The sequence below is a fragment of the Leiobunum rupestre genome, chromosome 1 (genome assembly GCF_980474605.1).
Source record: "Leiobunum rupestre chromosome 1, qqLeiRupe1.1.hap1, whole genome shotgun sequence".
Taxonomy (NCBI): domain Eukaryota; kingdom Metazoa; phylum Arthropoda; class Arachnida; order Opiliones; family Sclerosomatidae; genus Leiobunum; species Leiobunum rupestre.
The window spans coordinates 60,767,671-60,791,931 of record NC_143384.1 but is presented as its reverse complement, the minus strand read 5'-3'; the positions used below and the strand labels follow the sequence as shown (position 1 = coordinate 60,791,931).

The 24,261-nt window shown below is 37.7% G+C and overlaps 1 protein-coding gene across 1 annotated transcript in view; it reads left to right on the top strand.

The window, feature by feature from the left end:
• The window catches only part of LOC149963463 (protein O-mannosyl-transferase Tmtc3-like), a 146,670-nt gene extending 122,703 nt beyond the window's left edge, over positions 1–23,967 (top strand). The window contains exons 12-21 of the mRNA XM_090180503.1: positions 2,689–2,782; positions 4,459–4,593; positions 8,207–8,289; positions 8,355–8,427; positions 10,120–10,206; positions 11,417–11,490; positions 14,110–14,230; positions 15,731–15,832; positions 17,484–17,567; positions 21,581–23,967. Coding sequence (XP_090036629.1) covers positions 2,689–2,782; positions 4,459–4,593; positions 8,207–8,289; positions 8,355–8,427; positions 10,120–10,206; positions 11,417–11,490; positions 14,110–14,230; positions 15,731–15,832; positions 17,484–17,567; positions 21,581–21,889 — 1,162 coding nt within the window. The 3' untranslated portion in view covers positions 21,890–23,967. The remainder of the gene's footprint in view (positions 1–2,688; positions 2,783–4,458; positions 4,594–8,206; positions 8,290–8,354; positions 8,428–10,119; positions 10,207–11,416; positions 11,491–14,109; positions 14,231–15,730; positions 15,833–17,483; positions 17,568–21,580) is intronic.
• The last annotated feature ends 294 nt before the right edge of the window (positions 23,968–24,261 follow it).

The window sequence follows — 24,261 nt, the reverse complement described above, 5'->3', positions numbered from 1 at the left end:
CGTAGAGTGCACCGTGATTACGCGGAGAGTACGTAGAGTACGCCGAGATTACACTCTGAATACTTAGAAATCGCCGAGATTACGCGCAGATTACTTAGAGTACACCTATATTCAGTGGCGGCGCTAGGGGGTAGGCCAGGTAGGCCACTGCCTAACTTAAAATTTTGAGGGGCCCCAAAATCACCTTATAAGGGGCCCCAAATTGATCTAGAAAGGGTCTCAAAATTGTCCCAAGAGATAAAATAATTTATAAATAACAATGAAACAATTGTCGATAATGTATTTAGAAATTTTTCAGGTATCTTCTAGTAAATAAACCCAGTTCTGTTATATTTGGACTCGTTTTACTGTTGTTAGAACTTTTTTGTTCGTCATGTACATCGCTACTTTATTTTATTGAAGCATTTCGTTGAGAAAAGGGGGGTCCCGGGTCAGGGGCCCATTTATTTGGTTTGCCTACCCTCGCGAAAATTCCTGGCGCCGCCACTGCCTATATTACGCGCAGAATACGTAAAGTACACGATGTTACGCTTAGAATACGTAGATTACACCGAGATTATCCGCAGAATACCTAGAGTACACCGATCTTAAGTGCAGAATATGTAGAGAACACCGAGATTACCCGCAGAGTACGTAGAGAAAACCGATATTACGCGCAGAAAACGTAGAGAACACCGATATTACGCACAGAATATGTAGAGAACACCTAGATTACGCGAAAAATACGTAGAGTACACCGAGACTGCGCAATAAGATTACGATAAGTATATTAAATGATTACGCCGAATACGTATAATGCTCAATCTTCGCCAATAGCAGACGTAATCCGTTACGTTATCTCCTTAATTCAGTCAAAACAACAGCCTAATTTTACTCCGATTATGGGAAATCCACAACTCCTTAATCAAATTATCTTCACGTGTTTGGACTCGACACACACCGGGAATTCATATCTGCTACTGGGAATGCATATTATAATCTTAGGCCTTTGTTGTCCCCTAGGCCTCGCCTTAAAGGGAATATAACCTCAGGTATTTGGTGTGGAACACCAACGCTTGCAGCTCTGGCCACTCTGGCCTTTGGCTTTAAAAATGTTTGGCGCCACTGTACAGGGAAATTTGAAAAATTGAAGGGGTCTTCCATTAAGATTGTTTTGCAGGTTATATTCCCTTTAATAATGCACTGAAGCATTTAGCCGGCGACTCAATCTATTGCGATCGGCGTTTTGGAAAAGTATACGCAATGAGTTGCTTAGTTGAATTAAACGAATTATCTTTGCCATTTATTTAGGAGAAACGTTAGAAATTAAAGCTTCTACACTCTTTTCACCCTAAAGGTCAGCAAGAAGCTCTCCTAGCGGGGTAAAACGTAAAATTCGTTCATCGAAAGAGTCCATATTGGAAAAAGAAAATAGGGGGCTGAACTACTGTATATTTCGACATTAGCCTAGCCTAGCTGATTCTGATCCACTCGCATACCTGTTTGCAGGGATTTTATCAAAACATGTACTCCGCCGCGATAAAAAGTAGTTCCCTTCTTTTTGAGATTTAATTAAGGCAAACTGAAACTTGTAAGTGTTTACAAAATTAAATTAGATCTTTCTTACGCAATTATGTATTTTTATTGTTAAAATAGTAATTATAATACCGGGAATAATGACATAAGAAGTCACTAGATGGCTGTAGTGATGCCTGATTTATTAGCTTATCTGACTATTACATGTATTCTTTATTAATGTATAAAATTTTATTTAAAATTAATCAAAGCACCACAATAATATTTGCAAATATCAAATAGGTCTCAGTTTCTTTAAAGAAAACAGCAATGTTATTGGTTCGTTGAGTTACTAATAATCAATAATCAGCTAGGCTAATACCTTAGGCCTAAGTCATCAAGCGACTTTTGAAGCCTTTGATTCAGGTGGCCGGGTTACACTGCGTAGGAGGCTGGTGGCAAGCCCTCATGACACACGCGAGCCAACAGCTCCCTACACTAACTATTACCGTTAACCTCAACAAGTTTTTATGGAAGGGGAAACCGAAGAGCTCGGGGAAAACCCCTTAAATCAACGCAGAAGGAGTTGTTCTGAGTTTTCACCCAGTTCCACAAGTAGGGATCAAACCCGGCTCCTCTTGCTGCGAGGCGAAAATGCTAACCACTCCGCCACCCCACTTGAGCTGATTTGGGAGCGTCCATAAATTACGTTAGGCATTTAGGGGAGGGAGGGGGTCGAATTAAATATCACCCAATCTCACGTGGAGGAGAGGGGGGGTTTCGGCAAATATCACGTAATTTTTTTTCCCGCAAGAAACAGTGTAAAATTGCGATAAAACTGGGTTAAATTAAGTAAAACATGTTTATCCACTAAAATACCGCTAAATCCTACACAATGAAAATCTCACGTGATATTAGCGGGGAGGGAGGGGTCGAGCCAAATCTCACGACATCTCACCAAGGGGGGAGGGGGGTAGAAAAATCGCCAAAATCGCCTCACGTAATTAATGGACACTTCCTTTAAGAACACTTAAGCCACAGTAAAAGTTAGAATAAACGAACTGATCCAGACTTCTCATCCCATTTACCTTTGATAGTATATAATCATTTGCATCATCCGCATTCTCGATGCAAAATAACACTTATAATAACACAAAATATATGCTCTAAATGAAGTGGAACATTTCGTTTCAGTGTCGAACCAAAGGACATCAGAAGTTATTTAAACTGTGGCAAAGCTCTTAGTTTTCTTGGCCGATATACAGAAGCGGAGGCCATGTTCTTACAGGTATGATCTTTTTACTTCCATTTTTATTATTACATCTGTAATCAAACTGTAATTGAACCTCATTTGATCCAAAGAATTTTTTTAAACTTATCAAGCCCAGAAACATATTGTGAATCAAACAAAATTAATAATGAGATGTAAAAACCGGTTCAAATTTAAAATCTTATTTATTTAACAATCCAACCATGAATTTGTTCATTTTACCCATGAATATAGAACGGTACCTTACCTGTATGGTGCTATCCGGATCCGGTAGAAGGCAGGGATTACGAAGCTATGCCGCTACTACGTCAAATTGTTTAGCCAATTAAAAGCTAGAGGAAATGACGTCACGTGTAAGAGGGGCGGAGCTTATAGTTCCGCCTCTTTCCGACCGAGATAGAAACATATCTAGAGCGGTTCTATATTCATTGATAAAATGAATCAATTCATGATCCAACATTGGATTATTTATTTAATTATATTTTGAATTTAAACCGTTTTTTACCATAACCCCCCAAACCAAATTTTAAGTTTAATTGTCGGAATTGACTTGGAAATTATCATCATTGTGTTCCAACACGACCTAGACGAGACAGTTGAAATTGGCTATCGATCGCTGCATTTCCGGTAAAGCTCTATAGTGTAAATGTTAATTAACAGTTGGCTTAGCACTAAATCTCTAATATGATCAATTAGACTGTGCATTTGGTTTAAGCAAGCTTAAAAATGTAACACTTTAAACCTCTACTATTTTGGTTTAGTTATTTACAATTACTCTCAAATCTGTTCTCCTATCAACAACAGCTCTGTCAATGGAAGCTTAACAGCCAATTGCGCTTTCTACCTACTTACAATGTTAGTCTCATGGTTAATCCGCTTTGTAGCTGAGTCGCATATTTATTCTTAATTTTGAACTTCCACGATTCGTTAATTACAGGGTATTAAACCAATACATATCAAAGTTAAATGCTCTTATTTAACACATAATTCTTTTATAGATGTTTCGATACTGAAGATTTATAAAATATTGGAAGTAGCCATGAAAATGTTTAGCTCAAATTTGAAACTCTTTTTGATTTGGTTTTTTTTTGTTTTTTTTTTACTTAATATGATTTTACAAAATAGCGGTTATATTTTCTTGATACCCAAAATATTCGATCAAAATAAAAATAAAATTCTGACGTATTCCAAAATTATATTTTGTGTTCACCCTGTACTCGCACCACAGACCACCTACCCCAAAAGGGACATGTACCATTGGTAGTAATTAATTTTTTTTGTGTGTCGGATGTGAATTGCGGCTTTTTTTATGAGCCAGTTTAAGGGTAAAAACGAGCACACCCGAAAATAAAAAATATATGGAAGAAGCTGGCTCGAACCCGATTTTTTTTGTTACGTAAAATAAAGAAAAAACAAGCGCTATTTTCTGTTTGCTGTAAAAAAAAGCCGAATCACTCTTGAAACACCTTTTTTTTTCCTAGTTTGATGCGAGTCCTTCTTGGGGTAGGTGGTCTGCGCTCACACTTAACCGCAAAGCGCATTAGCGAGTTTTAAAAAGAATATTTCACTGTTTCAGTCGCTAAACGTACGTTAACTTATCTGTCAGAAATAAAAGAAATGATTAATATGAATGAGTTTCTCTGTTTCAAAAAGGAATTTGTTCCCAAAGCGTTTTCTTCTTGTTGTTATTCCAGGCGAAATCTCTCCTCCCGAATCCCAACGATCCGTTGCCCCTCGATTTGAGGATAACGACGAGTCACTTGCACGTGTTTCTCAACCTGGCAGCTGTTATCGCGAGGAATCACAGCCGTCTGACCGAGGCGGACGAAGTAAGAAACAAACATTTCCTCCTAATCCGATACAGAAACACGGAGAAATAACAAAACTTTGTTCAAAGGGAACTTCGGGAGGAATTTCAACGAGATTAAAGTTAACAATTCGTCTGGGGATGGGGGGGGGCTAATTCCCACGGACGTTGTTGTTTGTTATTGATTGATGCAATTAGCCTTTTCAGGTTACATAGAGCCACATAGCGGTCAAAGAGAGAAGTTGATAAACAACTTACAAGGAGAGTACTCGAGATGTTTATTGCCGATTTTAGTCTAAGTCGGGTGTACTGTTTGACCTATATGAGACGGAAATTTCACAAAAGGGGGACGTTGCACTACCCATTCGATTTGCTATGACAACCGAAAATGTTTTTGACCACTTATAACAAAAATCTCCATTTAAAAATTTGAAAACCACGAAATGGGTAATTTGGACCACATCAAGTTTGGGTAAATTGGAACATTTAGGGGGTAAAATTGTAACCATTTTTGGGTAAAATAAGGAAAAAATCTTATTTTTGTTGTAAGTGGTCACAAACATTTTGGGTTGCCATGGCAAACCGAATGTGTAGTGCAACGTCTCCTTTTGGGAAATTTCATATCTCATATAGGTCTACATTACGTCAGTCTTTGAACAAAATCGGAAATAAACACCTCGGGTACTCTCCTTGTAAGTTTGTGTGCTATAATTATCTGCTTATCAGACGAAAATTCAGCAGTTCTTGAGCTTCTTGCCTTGACCGCTACGTGGCTCGATGTAATCTTAAAAGGCTAATAGCTTTGAACAATTAAAGATTAAAGCAATGAAATTCTATTTGTTTTAAACAATGAAATGCTAATTGCTTTAAGCAATGAAATGCTAATTGCTTTAAACAATGAAATTCTAATTGAGCACTTTAAACAATGAAATGCTAATTGCTTTAAGCAATGAAATTCTAATTGTTTTAAGCAATGTAATTCTAATTATTTTAAGCAATGAAATGCTAATTGCTTTAAGCAATGAAATTCTATTTGCTTTAAACAATGAAATTCTAATTGAGCACTTTAAACAATGAAATGCTAATTGCTTTAAACAATGAAATTCTAATTGAGCACTTTAAACAATGAAATGCTAATTGTTTTAAGCAATGAAATTCTAATTGAGCACTTTAAACAATGAAATGCTAATTGCTTTAAACAATGAAATTCTAATTGAGCACTTTAAACAATGAAATGCTAATTGCTTTAAGCAATGAAATTCTATTTGCTTTAAACAATGAAATTCTAATTGAGCACTTTAAACAATGAAATGCTAATTGCTTTAAACAATGAAATTCTATTTGCTTTAAACAATGAAATTCTAATTGAGCACTTAAACAATGAAATGCTCATTGCTTTAAGCAATGAAATTCTAATTGTTTTAAGCAATGGAATTCTAATTGTTTTAAGCAATGAAATGCTAATTGCTTTAAGCAATGAAATTATATTTGCTTTAAACAATGAAATTCTAATTGAGCACTTTAAACAATGAAATGCTAATTGCTTTAAACAATGAAATTCTAATTGAGCACTTTAAACAATGAAATGCTAATTGTTTTAAGCAATGAAATTCTAATTGAGCACTTTAAACAATGAAATGCTAATTGCTTTAAACAATGAAATTCTAATTGAGCACTTTAAACAATGAAATGCTAATTGCTTTAAGCAATGAAATTCTAATTGCTTTAAGCAATGAAATTCTAATTGCTTTAAGCAATGAAATGCTAATTGCTCTAATCAATGAAATGCTAATTGCTTTAAGCAATGAAATGCTAATTGCTTTAAACAATGAAATGCTAATTGCTTTAAGCCATGAAATTCTATTTGCTTTAAACAATGAAATGCTAATTGCTTTAAGCAATGAAATGCTAATTGCTTTATGCAATGAAATTCTACTTGCTTTAATCGATGAAATGCTAATTGCTTTATGCAATGAAATTCTACTTGCTTTAATCGATGAAATGCTAATTTCTTTAAGAAATGAAATGCTAATTGCTTTAAGCAATGAAATGCTAATTGCTTTAAGCAATGAAATGCTAATTGCTTTAAGCAATGAAATGCAAATTGCTTTAAGCAATGAAATGCAATGAAAATGTGAAATATCAGAATATATTTTCCAAGTATTAATTTCGATATACTCTGATGTAATGCACCTCTCGGTCTTTCAGTATGCGCCTCCCTTTAAGAGTCATTCAAATCACCGAAATATTTGTAAGAAATCTTTGGATATCAAAGAAATATTTGTAAGAAATCTTTGGATATCACCGAAATATTGTGGTAAGTCACTAGATATCACCGAAATTTTTTTATTAACCTTTTATATCAAAGAGATGTTCTGAGAAATCACTAGATATCACCGAACACTTCAGATAAATATTTGGATATCATGGGAAATATGAGAAATCATTGGAAATCACAAACTATTTTCCGCAAATCAGTAAATATAACAAGTATATTAATATGACATATAGCGGAAACAACGAGATTTTGTCCCCAAAATGGGTGGACTAAAACGGAACTTTTAACCCATTAAAGTCTAATTGCGATTGTTAGTCACTCTTTAAACGTTTGTACAACTGACCACGGATTTGATAAAAAAAAAACGTTTGTGATTTACAATGATTTTTCATAATATTCCCGTGATATCAAAAGATTTATCTAAGGTTTTCGGTGATATCCAGTGAGTTCTCACCATATTTCGGTGATATCTCCTTATTCAGGGATTTTTCCCAATATTTCGGTGGTATCCAAAGATTTCTTACAATATTTCTGTGACATCCAAAGATTTCTTACAATATTTCGGTGACATCCAAAGATTTCTTACACTATTTCGGTGACATCCAAAGATTTCTTACAATATTTCTGTGACATCCAAAGATTTCTTACAATATTTCTGTGACATCCAAAGATTTCTTACAATATTTCTGTGACATCAAAAGATTTCTTACAATATTTCTGTGACATCCAAAGATTTCTTACAATATTTCTTTGACATCAAAAGATTTCTTACAATATTTCTGTGACATCCAAAGATTTCTTACAATATTTCTGTGACATCAAAAGATTTCTTACAATATTTCTGTGACATCCAAAGATTTCTTACACTATTTCGGTGACATCCAAAGATTTCTTACAATATTTCTGTGACATCCAAAGATTTCTTACAATATTTCTGTGACATCCAAAGATTTCTTACAATATTTCTGTGACATCCAAAGATTTCTTACAATATTTCTGTGACATCAAAAGATTTCTTACAATATTTCTGTGACATCCAAAGATTTCTTACAATATTTCGGTGACATCCAAAGATTTCTTACAATATTTCTGTGACATCCAAAGATTTCTTACAATATTTCTGTGACATCCAAATATTTCTTACAATATTTCGGTGACATCCAAAGATTTCTTACAATATTTCGGTGATAGTCAATTCTCTAATCTTTTCGGTGATATCCAGTGATTTTGATAATAGATCTCCCGTGATAACCTACGGTTTGTACACCTTTGGAAAAGGTGACTAGCCCGTAGACTAATTGTATCTGATCAGCCATCTTTTTACAATTCCCTGCTTACAAGGTCTTTGTATTGGCAGATATTACTTCAATCGCTGAAGATCCGATCCGATTATTCAAACGCGTATTACAGAAGAGGGCAATTAATGCAGATAATGAACAAGTAAGTGACAGCTAAAGTGATATTGGTTGTCTCTGTTTAGTAAACGATAATTCCCGTTTGTGTAGAACGAAAGACGCCGAAGTGATGTACAGCCGAGCGATTCTCGACGAGAAAACCAACGCTGACCTCTATAACAACGTAAGTATATGAACTCACTGCCATCTTAGAAGATCACATTGCCTCTAAAATCGGGAGCAGGGTTGCCACTTTTTTGGTTTTTTTAATAAAAATCAAAACAATCTTTTTTTTTATTTAACTTGGATTTTTATTAAATTATTGATTTTTATAAATACAAGCGCAAAACCAAGTAGCAGGGATATGCGAACATTAAGGTTTGGGTTGGTGAACTTCGTGTTATAAAAGGACTTTGTAAACAAATGGAGGTAACTAGCGTAAAAAGGTAAACTTAAACAGTATTGAAAGTCCCTGCCACCTAGGAGCAACAAACACAAAGAAAAGGCAGCTAGCCTTTAAACACGCTAACGCAGTGTTGTGTACAAATTTCATTGGACGAGCCTTTAAGCTGCACGTTTTACGGGCGGGGTGAAGACAATTTCCGAATTTCCCCTTTCCGACGGCAGCAGGAGTTAAAGCGTCTAACCTATGAAAACTGTAAGCAAGAAAATCCACGACTTTTGACGGGTTGCGTTCTCCTTGTGTGGGGTGCTGTGTTTGTTGCTTCTAGCTGCCACACTTTGAAGCTCTCTGGCGCTTTTTTAACTCATCGTAGGAAAATGGGTAAAAAACCGGCATACTTCTCAACTCACCTCCTACAACTCTTTTCAATTTTTGCATAAACTTTTGAAACACCCTGTATATATACACATTTCAAGTTATTTCTGATTAATATAACTACTTAGCCATGATATTAAAAGAGATTGGATATTTTAAAGACTGCCTTTAAAAGTGTTGGGATTTAATAGTTGGGGCAAGACAATGAGGGGGTATCAGTGGCAACAAGATATAAAATTTGGAAAAGACAACGACATGGTAGCAGCGGCAGCCAAAGAGAAAAATCAGATAATATTTCGGAGTAGTCAGCATAATCCTACCATACAAATTAATTTTCGTTCTAGTCAACTGTACCGCGAATCCATTTCGATTAAGCTTCCTATAAGTTAAACACACGAAGCAAACTCGTGACACAATATTAAATTACCTTCCAAATGTTCTGCGGCTAATCGCGTTTTACAAACGTGTCCGAAATGTAAGCTGATATATTATCGAACGACGCCTTGAGCTGAATTTGAAACGATCGCCAAGTTCTAGAAGATTTAGCACTCTGCTTACGAATAGACCTTTGGCGACGCATTCGTGGCTAAGCCGCTCAAACATTTCGCAAAGGCTATATAGAGTTATTCAAAACGTGCTCAGAATTTATAGAAAACACTATAAGATCATGCTACTTAATGTAAGTTGCTCTAAGGCGGACGAATTTGGAAATTACTAACGCCATCTCTAGATACTTCACTAAACCACTATTTACTAGACTAAAGTTTCTTTAGTGACGGGAGTTCAGTAATGATTTTATAGATGGCGCCACGTTGATATGTTACGCGCGCTAATCACCTTGGTAAGGTGGTGTTAGTTTATTGGAGAAAAGTCAGAGCCACTTAGCGGCTGGGTTTTCTTTTGTCAAAGTAGACAGTGTGTGTTTTAAAAATGAATACCATTTGGTTGGGTAAACTAAATTTCGCCAGCTAATGAACTTTTCGTGTTGGTCACTAGATGGCTCTATTAAACCGAGTGGGCTTTTTCCCAGTGTATCACTCGATGCCGGGAGTTCTGTGTTTTTCGTTCATAATGTATACATTTCTATATTTCATGTAGTATGGGCTGGTGCTACTCAACTCTGGAAGATCCAATGAAGCCTTGTCGTTCTTCACAAAAGCGTTAGACATTGAACCAGACCATCAAGTAAGATAAATGTTCCCCGCCATTGCAAAATGTTGCTTTTTGACTATATCAATATGGCTATAAAGTAACTGAACTCGAGTTTATGGGTGCAGTGATGGGCATTTTTGTTAAGCAACTGCGACATTTGCGCTCCTCCCTTTTTGCTCCTTTTTGAGCGCGTAACACTTGCGCTCCTCCATTTTGGCTCTTTTTGAGCGTTAACACTGGCGCTCCTCCCTTTTTGCTCCTGTTTGAGCGCGTAATACTTGCGCTCCTCCATTTTGGCTCTTTTTGAGCAGTGACACTTGCGCTCCTCCCTTTTTGCTCCTTTTTGAGCGCGTAACACTTGCGCTCCTCCATTTTGGCTCTTTTTGAGCGTTAACACTGGCGCTCCTCCCTTTTTGCTCCTTTTTGAGCGCGTAATACTTGCGCTGCTCCATTTTGGCTCTTTTTGAGCAGTGACACTTGCGCTCCTCCCTTTTTGCTCCTTTTTGAGCGCGTAACACTTGCGCTCCTCCATTTTGGCTCTTTTTGAGCGTTAACACTGGCGCTCCTCCCTTTTTGCTCCTGTTTGAGCGCGTAATACTTGCGCTCCTCCATTTTGGCTCTTTTTGAGCAGTGACACTTGCGCTCCTCCCTTTTTGCTCCTTTTTGAGCGCGTAACACTTGCGCTCCTCCATTTTGGCTCTTTTTGAGCGTTAACACTGGCGCTCCTCCCTTTTTGCTCCTTTTTGAGCGCGTAATACTTGCGCTCCTCCATTTTGGCTCTTTTTGAGCAGTGACACTTGCGCTCCTCCCTTTTTGCTCCTTTTTGAGCGCGTAACACTTGCGCTCCTCCATTTTTTCTCTTTTTTGAGTAGTGACACTTGCGCTCCTCCATTTTTGCTCTTTTTTGAGTAGTGACACTTGCGCTCCTCCATTTTTGCTCTTTTTTGAGTAGTGACACTTGCACTCCTCCCTCTCGCTCTTTTTAAACATTTCTCCATACTCATTTTCGTTTTGCGCTCTTTGAAAGTAATTTTACCGCAAAATGACAAAAACCGCTAAAAATAAATTTCTGGGTGATAATATAAACAATGTTTAATTGTTAATTATTAATAATAACTGATCATTAATATACAAATATTATATCAATTTACTTATTTTCAAAAATTGATTTTTCGTTGCTTTATTTAGTTTTTACAATATTTTCGATTCAAAAAATTTCCATTTAATTTATTTTTCTTGGCAGAATACTTTATTGAATCTCGCCTCGTTTCTTCAAGAATGTCGTTCGGTATCAGCCAAGAAGTCAGCATTGAGTAGGTAAGACAAAGACATCTTAAGTTATCACTTTTAAAATAAATTATCTATAAGTTTTAGAAATATATAAAAAATCACAAAAATTTCAATAAACGAGTTTCAATAGTTTCCGACGCATGCGCAATTAGACCAAAAAGCAGACCAGGAGGATACTTTGACGCATTGGATTGGGAATAGTACCGCTAGAATGACATGGGCCCGTTCGGGAGTCGTGGTTTCGCGAAACAAATTCTGAATTTTTGAGCCGGCGCACTCAGCCGTCAACTCTATCATTATCACTTTCAAAGTACATTAGTACTATTAATTCAATTGTATAGTATATAGTTCCCGCCGCTAGCAGCGGATGGCGCCACTGACAAATGATATAATTCTCAATTTTGACAAATAAATTTCGCGGAAGGCAGATGGAAATTGTCATTCTAGAAGTACTTATTCCCAATTCAATGCTTTGACGTCATACCTCAGAATGGCCTCCCAGTGACCTATGACGTCAGTGAATGTTTCTTCTAAAGCAGATAGATGGCGATGCGGTTCTTGAAATTCAGTTTTTATTCAAAGGCCTTAGAACGATTTGAAAAACGTTACCATATTTGCGGAGACGTGTTCGGGAAACTAGTAACATTTAAAGGCCGACTACATAAATCTTCGGTTTACTCTGTCTTTCACTGGAAGTCGGCTGACTGCAATACACATGTGCCATGCAGTCAGCCTAGTTCCAGTGAAACACAGTATAAACCGAATATTTATGTAGTCGGCCTTTAAGTGATTCTGTTTCCCTTTAAAACTCCTTAAAAAGTAATAGAAGAAGTTAATCTATAGGAACAAGGCCACCGAGATCGGGCCCAGGCCCCGGTATAACAATAATTGAGGGGCCCATTAGAGTCATTTTTACTGGAGATAGCTACGTTTTTGGGGGGAAACCCAGTCCGGTTTTTTATTTGTTTTACGATTCTGCCAAATTATTTGCTAGCTTAGTTCAAAAATTACGTGAACTAGCTTTCTTTTGGAGTTTTTTAGAAAGTGCATTTCCACCATAATAAGCGAGTTTCATTAATATCTGACACATGCGCAGTTAGACGAAAAAGCAGACGAGTATGGTACTTTGACGTCGTTCCTCAGCGTGACCTCGGTGACTTATGACGTCAGCTTAGACTTTCCTTCGTTGTGACAAATAGCACCCTAATAGTTATTTTTAAGGCCGATAGATGGCGGTGCGGTCATTGAAACTCACTGTTTTACAATAAAAATATAAAAACCAGTGCCCATATATTTTGAAAGTTATTGATTTAACCATTTCACAAAAAATCATTGTGTATTCATATTTTTAATAATTAAAGCAAGTGGCGGCTCCCGACTAGTTGCATTAGCTCGCACTAGATGTCGTTTAGTAAGTATCAAAATCTACCCTAAAAGGTGTGGCAAATTGGGAACTTCTTGCGTTAATTGGCTTTTCGGAATCACGTGATTATTAACTTATTCAACACGTGGTTTCGGGAAGCCAATAGATCACAGAACACTCCCAATTGATTTAAGTCCCTAGAAGGTGCTGCCATCTAGAAGCGCTTTTAGAAGCCATTTTGTACACCTTTTTTGTTTTTTTTTATAGAGCCGTCATTGCTTAAAATAATTAACACGTACAATCAAGCGTGCGTCGCGCGCAGTTATTAGTAAGAACCGTGAAAGCAGAGATCCTAGTAGTCGCTGCGCTTATAGAGATATGAAACTCTCACGAAACGCGTCAAGAAACATTCAAGCATCAGCGCCGCTGCTCGGCCGGGAGAAAACCCATTTTTATCTTATGGCACCGCATTAGCTTTCTCCCAGACGTCGAGGGGCGCCACGGTCGGCCAAAAATAGAGGGTAGCGGGGGGTATTGGGAGTTTCATATATCTATAAGCGCAGGAACTCTTGTGAGAGCCTCTAATGTTGTGTAGTAGCGAAGTAAATAATTTCCAAAATTATTTTAGCTGGTTTTAAATTTTTTAATATTGTGCGAAATAAATGCTTTAGTCCCATTCGACCGAAATCCCATTCGACCGAAGGCGGTTTTTGAGGTGTCCCATTCGACCGAATTCCGCCGAAACGTGCGGTTTTTATGTGTCCCATTCGACCGAACGCTTTTATGTGTCCCATTCGACCGAACGCTGCTATATAAATTGGCTTTTGCTATGTTTTCAATTTAGTTACTGAAGTCGTTTGCAATGGAGCGGATAGCTAATAAAGGAGGGTATTTATACATCAATAATAATTATTTATTCCGTCTTAATAAAAAGAAAGATACAAATTGCTATTTTTCTTGCCGAAACGCGATGTGTAAAGTCAAGAAAAGTAACTGAAAAAAACTGAAATAGTAAACTTAACTAACTCTAACCTAACCTAACCTAACCTAACCTAACCTAACCTAAACATGGATCTTCGATAGTACATACCTTATAAATAAAATACCAAATCACCCCGCCAATTGGGCTACATTTTAAAATTCTTTCGGTCGAATGGGATTAGGTCGAATGGGATTTCGGTCGAATGGGAATAAACGAAATAAATACCTTTAACCTTTTTTTCTCAATAAGACATCAAAAAGAAATGTGTTAAAATGCTTTTTAATTTTGAATTTCTGTTAAGACTGGAAGCCGGCGCAACGATGGGTCGACAGAACGAAACTCTGTACTTTCGACTTGGGATGATCTATCTAGAACATCACGACAAACATGTGGCAGAAAAATGGTTCCGCAAGGCCATCGAGGTAAGAATCGTCACGTGGGTGTGGCCTATTTTCTTGGCGGGGTTTAGTGACGCCGTATGACTATGACGTTAATCGCCCAATTATCTCTAAACATTATTTTCGTATATTCAAAAGCAAATGACAATAACAGTCGCTAATACATTATTTAAATTTAACTTGAGTAAACATCCAAATGTTATGCGTTTAGCTGCTCAGTCTCCATGCCTATTATTTAAATATTATCTAGGTGGCGTGACGGCGCTAGCTTCTGCGAGAGCACGACATTTTGGAGCAAGCTTAATTAATGATTTGCTTCCACACTTTCGTAATTCGAGATGAGCTTGAGGAGCCGGTGCATTGCAACAGTAGATGGGCTTTAAACCGTGATCGGTTGAGGTCCAATAATATTTATTAGCTAATGGAATGGATGGTCTTGGTGTACTTGATAATAAGCTCTATACGTATGCGGAATTAATTCAAAAATGGTCCAATGTAATTCAGTAAGATTATGGACATTTATCAAATTTGATTTGCCATAGAGTAAGCAAATGTAATTTTCTATTTGACTTAATACATCATTGGAAATGTCATTACTAGTTCCAAATGTAGCAAACGCTTCCAATACGGTGTTAGGGACTTCCATAAATGCGTTTAAATGCTGTTTCATACCTTTGGTAGCAAAGCAACCAGTGTTTATCTTTATTTATAAAACCATGATTTTAAGATTTACGTCGCTAGGTGGCGCCGCGTTAGTGCAACGCATTATTTCTAATTATTATATATCATTCAATAGGAAATTAAATGCTCTACAATATAGATCCAGATGGAAAAAATTTGTATCTCTTTCCGTTAAGCCAAAAATAGAGAAAAACGTAATGAAAAAATCTTATAATGGCCGTCGTAGGCCCAATTTCACCTCTAGATGGCGCCGCGAGTACTTTACTTATAGCGTTACGCACTATACATCATTCGATAGGTAATTGAACGCTTTATGAACCTGATGAAGACCACAATTAGTGTCACAATTGCGGTTTCTCTAATATACAGGAAAAATAGCCAAAACACCAGTTGGCGGCCATTTGTCAGTGTGGCAACAAACAAATTTGGATTCCTCGTCCACAAGTACCTTTAAATCAGTTCAAACACTAGAGTTGGCATAATTTCGAAAGTAACCTTCTTTTTTCTACATTATCGCCCTGACTACTCGGAACAACTCCTCCTGCGTTGAGTTTGCAAGTTCTCTCCCCACTGTTTCAAAAGGTTCTTCCTCGAGTTCTTCTGTTTCCCCATACCATAAAAACTTGTTGAGGTTAACGGTGATAGTGAGTGTAGGGAGCTGTTGGCTCGCGTGGCATGCAGGGCTTGCGTCCACCCTCCTATAGTATTGTAACCCGGCCACCTGAATTAATGGCTTTAAAAGTCGCTGGATGATTTAGGCCTAAGGTGGTGTCATGGGTATTAACAGTCTAAATAGCCATACAGGTGATTGTGATTATTGATAATATATCCTTTTTTAAACAGATTCAACCAAGTTTTCGCAGTGCTCTTTACAACCTGGCTTTGCTCCTATCCGAAGAGGACAGGCCGGCCGAGGCATTACCAGTTTTGAAGCAGTTACTGTTGGTAAGAAATTCCACTTGTAACTTCTAAATGCTGCTAAATTGCGGAACAATTGGGTTTTGAAGCTAAGGATACAAATTTAAAAAGACTTACGAAGATAAAAGCTAAACATTAAGTGAGATGGCGGAGTAGTTAGCACTTTCGCTTCGCAGCGTGAGGGCCGGGTTCGATCCCAGCTTGTGGCAAAGGGTGAAAATTCGGAACTACTCCTTCTGCGTCAGGTTTTGGAAAAAGCCAGACCAGTGGTTTTAATTGGTTATATCTGGTTTAATTCGGGTAAAGCCGGCTATAATAAAAAAGGCCTCTTTTACTTATGTCACTCGCTTTCTAAGTAGGAAATTGTCTGCGGATATTATTAGAAACTAAACCAAGTAAGCAAAATAACTATTTTTTTTTGACATTCACACATCGGTGTCGACCCAAGGCCATAGACACCAGCGCACAATAACTGATTAATCAGGGCGAGATATGTGTAACGGCCACGGCAACAGGGGGATACGTGGGGACAGGGATGGGGACACCCGTGGCGGAAGTATTCCGACCACCCGTTTGGGGGATTGGTGGTCGTCCTCACAGGGCCATCCACAAACTCTGCCTCCCAGACGCCTGGGATTACAGGAGTGAGCCACTACTCCCGGCGCAAAATAACTATTAATGTATTAAATAATTAAATTCTTTTGATTTCCTCCACGTTTTTGCTTATGACGCGCCGAGGCAGCAAACCTTTGAACTTTAAACCTACCACTGTCCCGCTCAATTAGAGGAGAATTTGAACACCCCCCAATTTGTTTAAATATGAAGCAAAAGCTAAACTAAATAAAAGCTATTATTTGAGTAAAATATTGTAAAAATTTTAATTTAATAAAAGCCAAACAAATCTGGATTTTTTCAAGTGGCGACATGAAGGGCTGGCCACCACCCTCCTACGCATTGTAACCCGGCCACCTGTTTAAAGGCCTTAAATGTCGCTAGGTGGTGCCCTGGGTAATTAGCCTAGCTGATTATTGTTATTATTACATCGCAAACATAAGATTCTTACTTTAAGGAAATGTTTCAACGGAGTTTTATTGCTCATGAAATGTTTGGCACTATTTCAAATAATACCAGGAGTTCAATTAGATGGTCGCACATTGATGGAAAATATTATCGATTAGGCGATAGCATAAATTGTTTTGGTCTTAGCTAACTTGTTAAAAACGTTCCCGAAAATTCATCACAGCACTGTCAACTTCTAAAACGCGCTTCCGCGATCGGGGTTGGCCGTGGTCAAAACATATTCACTAAGCCTCGGTTAAAAACGTGTTTTGGTCTAAAATTCTATGCAATTTTATAACCACGTGACTATTTTTTTAAAGTTTCTACCGTTTGATTTACCCAGTATACCCTGCAATTGATGCTATCGCCTATTAGAAAAATGCAATTATGAACCATTTAGAATATCTATTTCATCCATAATAACTCCTACTAGTAGAAAAGCTCCTGAGACACAGCTACTACTCTACCTATCTAGTTTTAGACGGGAACCAAAAGAGGCGGTATCGATAGCTTCGTAATCCATCCTGCTAAAGTTGAATAACACTAAAGAATTCACTCAAAATGTTACTTTCCCCGTAAGCAATTTGTGACTCAGTCTATTGTTGTGAATCGTTCATAGTATCACCCGGACCACACGAAAGGACTTTTGCTGCTGGGAGATCTGTACGTGAACTTCGATAGGAACTTGGATAAAGCGCAACAAGTAAGTCCTTTTATTTAAACCTTTGGTTAAAGGAAAAGTCTAGGTTGGGTAAAACTTGGGTCTATTTCAAAGATCATGTTTAAATAAACTCAAAAATATCAGTCGTAAAATTCCTGATTTCTGAAATCAAGTGTCCAACGCCTGCAACCACTTCTTCCTAGTAGTCTGTACACCAATAGACGCTTCAATAAGACATCTTCAAGGAAATGGTCATGAAGTAATAAAGACATCTTCAAGAAAATGGTCATGAAGTAATAAATCCGAGAAACAGGACCTGCATGTTTTCTTTCGCCTTAACTCCGCAGACCGCACGCGGAGCAAGCGCGCGTAGGGAACAGAGCGCTGTTATAGCGAGTGATTATAGTCATCAAACGTCACCGCGAAACAAAATGGCAGATCGCTTGGCGGGTAAATTTGGCTCGTTTAAAAATTAATTTATCGGCATTAAAAAAGATACAATTTTACGACTGATATTTTTGAGATTATTTAAACATGATCTTTCTAATAAGGGGCTGTTCACAAATTACGTAACGCAGAAAAACCACTTTTTGGACTCCTCCCCTCCCCTTCGTAACAAAAAGTAACAAATATCGACCCCCCCCTTATATTATTATAGTTCAAAACAACTAATATACTGGTAATTAAGTACAATAAGACCAGGTTCTAAATTTTACTAATCGTTCTCGCACCTTTGTCCATCCCGAGCGTGTGAAAATAGGCGAAACTGTAGATCAAGGTCATTTGAAATTCTTTTAAACGTGGGTAAACCAATGAAAATGCTTATGCTTTTAATAATAGACCCATGATGAAAGTTGGGGGGCCGAAAATTAACATTTTTACCTGTCCACCCAGCATTTGGACGGACCATCCGTTTCCTTACTTCCGCCTGTATATTTCAATGGCGGTCACGTGGTTTAAAACGTCACAAACAGGATGTTCGGTCCAGAGGTCTCACTTAAGCCTCGTCTGCGGCCCCTCTTTTGTTATGGGTCAATTGCGACTTTTTCTGAAAGTGATGATAATTTTATTCTACGATATGAAAAATAAGATGTGTTACGTAACATTTTAGTGAACCCCCCCTCCCCCCCACGTAACAATTCGTAACGCTTGCACAAACCCCTCCTCCCCCCTACCGCGTTACGTAATTTGTGAATAGCCCCTTAATTATTCTAAATTCCTTTTTTTTTCGAGCGTGCTGCCAAAGTATGTTAAGAAACTAAGGCTGCGTTCAGTAACTCTAAAAAATCTCAGCGCTGACTAAGCACTGAGCTCAACCGTTACGGTTAGCGGTTTTTTACCGAACGGGGTTTTTTACTTCCGGTTTTGACGTCACGTTGAGCAACGAAGTCATCGGCTGTCGAGCACGTGACGTCTTAGCACGGAGTAAGGCTAGCTGCAGACGCCGCACTAGACGATATTTTACAAAATTTACAACAAGCGTAAAAAGCGTTCAACAAGATCCTACGTCACGTTAGCAACAGTCCAACGAAATTTTTTTTTCATATACTTCGTCGAGAGTTATTGAATGCAGCCTGAGACTTATCCAACATATATAAATACTAATAAAATCTTTGTTACATTGGCTACAGGCTACGTTTTGTCGAAAATGTTGAAGGCCCGGTAGCGGACGATAACTAATATCATAAATTTATAATATTTATTTTTCTGCTTTTGTCCCATTGGTCGATTCTCATTCAACCGACTGTCCCATTCGACTGACATTTTGTTTGCTCACAAGTGAAAGCATAACACCTAACCTTACCTAACCTAACCTTACCAAACCTAACCTAACCTAACCTAACCTAACCTAGCCTAACCTTACCTAACCTTACTTTACCTAACCTTACCTTACCTTACCTTACCTAACCTAACCTAACCTTTTTCGAATAAATGGGATTCGACCCAATGGGATAGCAAAATTAGAATTCGATCAATTGGGAAAGTATATTTTTTGATTCGATCCATTGGGAATTCGACCCAATAGGATTCTATCCAACGGGAATATACCGATTTTCTTGTGTACATTTTTCATTGGTTGGGAAATTATCTTCCCCCTTTCCGTAAAACGTTCAGCGTAAAGGCTCGTCCAATGAAATTTGTACACAACACTGCGTTAGCGTGTTTAAAGGCTAGCTGCGTTCTCCTTGTGTTTGTTGCTCCTAGGTGACATGGACTTTCAACTGAATTGAGTAGCGTTTTATCGTCCTAAGTAAAAGTATATTTCGACTTGGTCATATTTTAACAATAGGGGGCTCTGTGCTGAACTAAACTTTGATCGCGCAATAGCTCTGAAAATCAGTTTTGTTATAAGTTTATAATATATGTCGTATAAGCTAGAATCGTACATAGGCTGTGCGTTAAACTGCGATTTCTCCCAAAACGTCGAAGTCGTGGCGTGTCGCCATCTGATGGCGAAAAATGGAAACATGAGCTTGCGTTTAAATCCGGTTTCGTTTCAACGACGGGATCGAAGCTCGTTAAGCCTAACGCGAGTTGTCGCGAAGAGATAAACATTAATCTACGAATATTTTACGACAATACCTGTTCAAATTGAAATGAATAAAATATTCTTCCAAAATGTTGACACATTATAGTTGTTTCGTTTAAATCAACGATTCCGGCAGCCAACAAACCCATCGCTGGCCGTGTCAAATTAAAACAAGCGTCGTTAGGGCTAGCTCCGCTCAACGTGGTAACTTCGCGCGCTTCTGTTCGTCTCGTATCCATGGAGACAGCGGTTTCCGCTATCGACGGAAGTTGAAGAAGCTAAAAAGATAGGGAAATACCCCGCCGCAGGGAGTCACGTATACCGGTTCTGATTTTTCATGGGAGAAATTGCTCTTAAAGGGATTTTCAAGGAAGGTATGAGGGGCCGGAAGTCGATTCAAAGAACGTCACTGAAACGTCGTCGGAGTATAACTTTGTAAATGCAACGAAAGGCGACTGAATGACGTATTTTAAATCGTTTATTCCCATTCGACCGAAATCCCATTCGACCGAAATCCCATTCGACCGAAATCCCATTCGACCGAAATCCCATTTGACTGAAAGAATTTTAAAATGTAGCCCAATTGGCATGGTGATTTGGTATTTTATTTATAAGGTATGTACTATCGAAGATCCATGTTTAGGTTAGGTTAGGTTAGGTTAGGTTAGAGTTGGTTAAGTTTACTATTTCAGTTACTTTTCTTGACTAGGTGAAGATAAAAATATAATTCACGCTCATTCCAAAAGCCAATTTATAGAGCAGCGTTCGGTCGAATGGGACACATAAAAGCGTTCGGTCGAATGGGACACATAAAAACCGCACGTTTCGGCGGAATTCGGTCGAATGGGACACCTCAAAAACCGCCTTTGGTCGAATGGGACACCTCAAAAACCGCCTTTGGTCGAATGGGACACCTCAAAAACCGCCTTTGGTCGAATGGGACTAAAGCATTTTAAATAGACTTTGAAAGTTCCTTTAATCTAGTATTGTTAATTTTCCGGAAATTTTAAGGGTCCCCCCCCCCTGTGAAACCTTTTAAAAAATGAAAAAGTTTGAAAATTTCAAATACGTTAAAAAAAAATTAAATTGATTTAAAAAATTAAATTTAATCAAGTTTATTTTCAATGTAAATAATTCCAAATCATGTTGTCAAAAACATTTTCGGTTGCCATGGCAAAACGAAAGCCCGTCGCAACTTTTCCCTCGCAGGTTTTTCAAGTTGCATAGAGGTGTACATTATACCCGACTTTGAACAAAATCGGTGATTATCACCTCGGGTCGTCTCCTGTTGTAAGTAAGATAATATTTTAGATGTAGAAATTTTGAAAACGAAGATGTCGCTACTGCCCTATCGTCGTACGTTAATTTTCTTTTCTCCATGACAACGCCGTTACCATGAGCCCCTATGGTAGACCTTTACTTATGGGGACCTTATGATGGGATTATGTTATTACCGACTAATTTTCAAAACAATTTATATTAAATTAATTTTTTAAATATGAATTAATTGATCTGAACATTGCAGTGCTACGAAAAAGTAATTGAATTGGATCCAAGAAACGCCCGTGGTCGACACAATTTGTGCGTGGTGATTTTAGAGAAAGGTGAAATTCAAGACGCGGAGACCTGCTTTCTGGAGGCCAAGAAGCACCATCCGGACGTGGACTACATCAGGAACAATCTCATGGTGATTCGTTCGCTCCTGAGCAGCTCCGAAGGGACCTTGAACATGGAGTCCAGCAAAAGTAGTAAATCAGCATCCGCCAACGCGATTATTCCGGATAAAATGGAGGAGGAGGACTACCAGGTAGCCCAGACCTACTCCGTCCAATGAAATCCACACCGATTCAATATAATTCATGGAAAACAGATCTCCTGGTTTTAAAAACAAAAATGGAACGATATTAACCACTAAATATAACATATATATTTTTAAATGCCCCTTATATTCTGATATCTCACGTACCGTGCGAAGAAAACTTGATATAAAGAACTTTCAAAAGAGTGCTACGAAAATGGAGTTTTACGGAAAGAAAAATTTAAAACAGTAGCTGTAATTATAGGCCAAATCTAGGAATTATTAAAACCACCACAGCCGGAAATTAACGTTAAACAAAATGATGGAACTAAGTGTGCCTTAGACCTAGGCATATAAAATAGAAGACACAAATATGACTCTGCGAATGATTGTTTCAAACTGAAAGATGCAAATTATTTTTAGCGAACCACGTAAATCAAAAGTTACATCGTTCTTTTTTATTTCATCATTTATAAATCAAAGATACGTTGTTATTTTATATTAAAAATTTATTTATTTTTATTTCGTGAGAATGTCTATGTTGATACGGTTTTTAGCGTTGCTCTAACAGCAAGCTGAAGTTAGCGTTGCTACCGCAATCCACGTCTCGGTCTACTAGTATGCTCCTCCCCTTAAAGGTCAATCAATTCGGCCAGGTATCTCATTGGCTCCCTAAGTTTTACGTGATCCGACGCGATTGAAACACGCGCGGGGTCGTCTCAACAGTCATTCATTTGAATAAGGAATCCATACCTCTACTTGGAATGCTTATCCTGGCGTATCGCGTATGGTAAGATCACTCTGACGGCTTGGCCCCGCCAACGAGAGGAAAAATCCACTCTACGCGCGCTCCCCTCTCACGTTGTTGTTTGTTAAGTTGACATAGTGACGTCAAAAAAACCGTCAGCAACATCGAGACGAAAATCTGCCACGATTAGCATTCCAAGTAGAGGTATGGATTCCTGTTTGTATAATTACATTTATCGTTTCAACATAATGGGTGGAAATTAAAGCGATTAAACTGAATGTGTCACAAAGTTTGAAAAGGTTAATAATTTTCTGGTTAATAGGTGACTAAGTTATTGTATAAATAAAAATGAAATAAATCCAAAATTTAATATTTTGTTCAGTATTGGCTAAGATTTTACTGGGAGGAGCTATAGTAATTTATTCTGGGAGGGAATATTCGGGATTTCAGTAGATAACTAAAATTGTTTGCTAGTCTATTCTGACGCTATCTTGTTTAAATCATTCAACTAATTTAGTGGTAAATAGAATAGATTAAATATTAGTTTAAAGGGCCACACCGGAGTTTCAGTTTTAGTTGTTTTCTAAGCTGGGTAAACCCCAGAATATGATTGGCTGGATCGGTTATCACGAGCGAGCTACTGGATGTTTTCGCAAATTTGCAAATACCGTTGTGGCACTTTAAAAATTAAAAATTATAAAACAAAGGTTATATATGTTGAAAGAAAAAATATTCAGCCTTAAAATTAAACCTATATTCATTAAGTTTCATTGCAATCGGAATATTGTGAACCTACATTTTAAGAATGGACATTTGACTGAAATTGAACTGCTCGCTATAATATTTATAATTTCGTTCGTTATTCGGTATTACCATGAATTTATTCATATACGCGCATGAATATAGATCTGGTTGTTCTCTTCGCGGCAGCAGACTGTCGAAGGGGAGGGACTTTACGCTCCGCCCCATGGCATCGTCACTAATAGGGAGCGGAAATTAAACGACGTGTTCAAGAAGAGCCCCGAGAATAGCCAATGACAACTTGATTAAGCTGAGTCATTGATGACGTGGCTAGATCGAGTCGTCATTGGCTATTCTCGGGCCAATTGGAGAGCGTCATAATTATCAACAAACGTAGTCCCTCCTCTACGATAGCCACATTGTAGTAAGGCAATCTATGTACGTTCTGTATTCACGAGTGTATATGAATGGTATTATTTATATAAAAAAAGAGTAAATGTTACGTATTTATGTTTAAAAAGCTCATTGAGAAGGCACGGTAACACCATATTGATGCCCAATATAATCAACCTTGTCTATAAAATTATTAAAGAAATTATTAAGACTCCATTTAATATAACGTTAACCCATTGAAAATATTTCTCTATGACAATTGTAAAGAACAAAATGGAACTGCTGAACATGGACAATAAAAATGAATTTAACGAAAATGGTCTATTGAGATACGCTCATTTAAAACAATGAAGTGCGAAATTAATTTGAAATTCGATTTTTCACATTTCTGCAGAGTCGTAGAAGGATTCACCAAAATCCTTACTAGGAAACCAACATTCAGGGGAAGCCCTTAGAGGGACGATATTAATGCTTTTATTTAGACTAGATGGCGATTTTTAACGGTGTAGGGAGCTGTTGGTTCCCA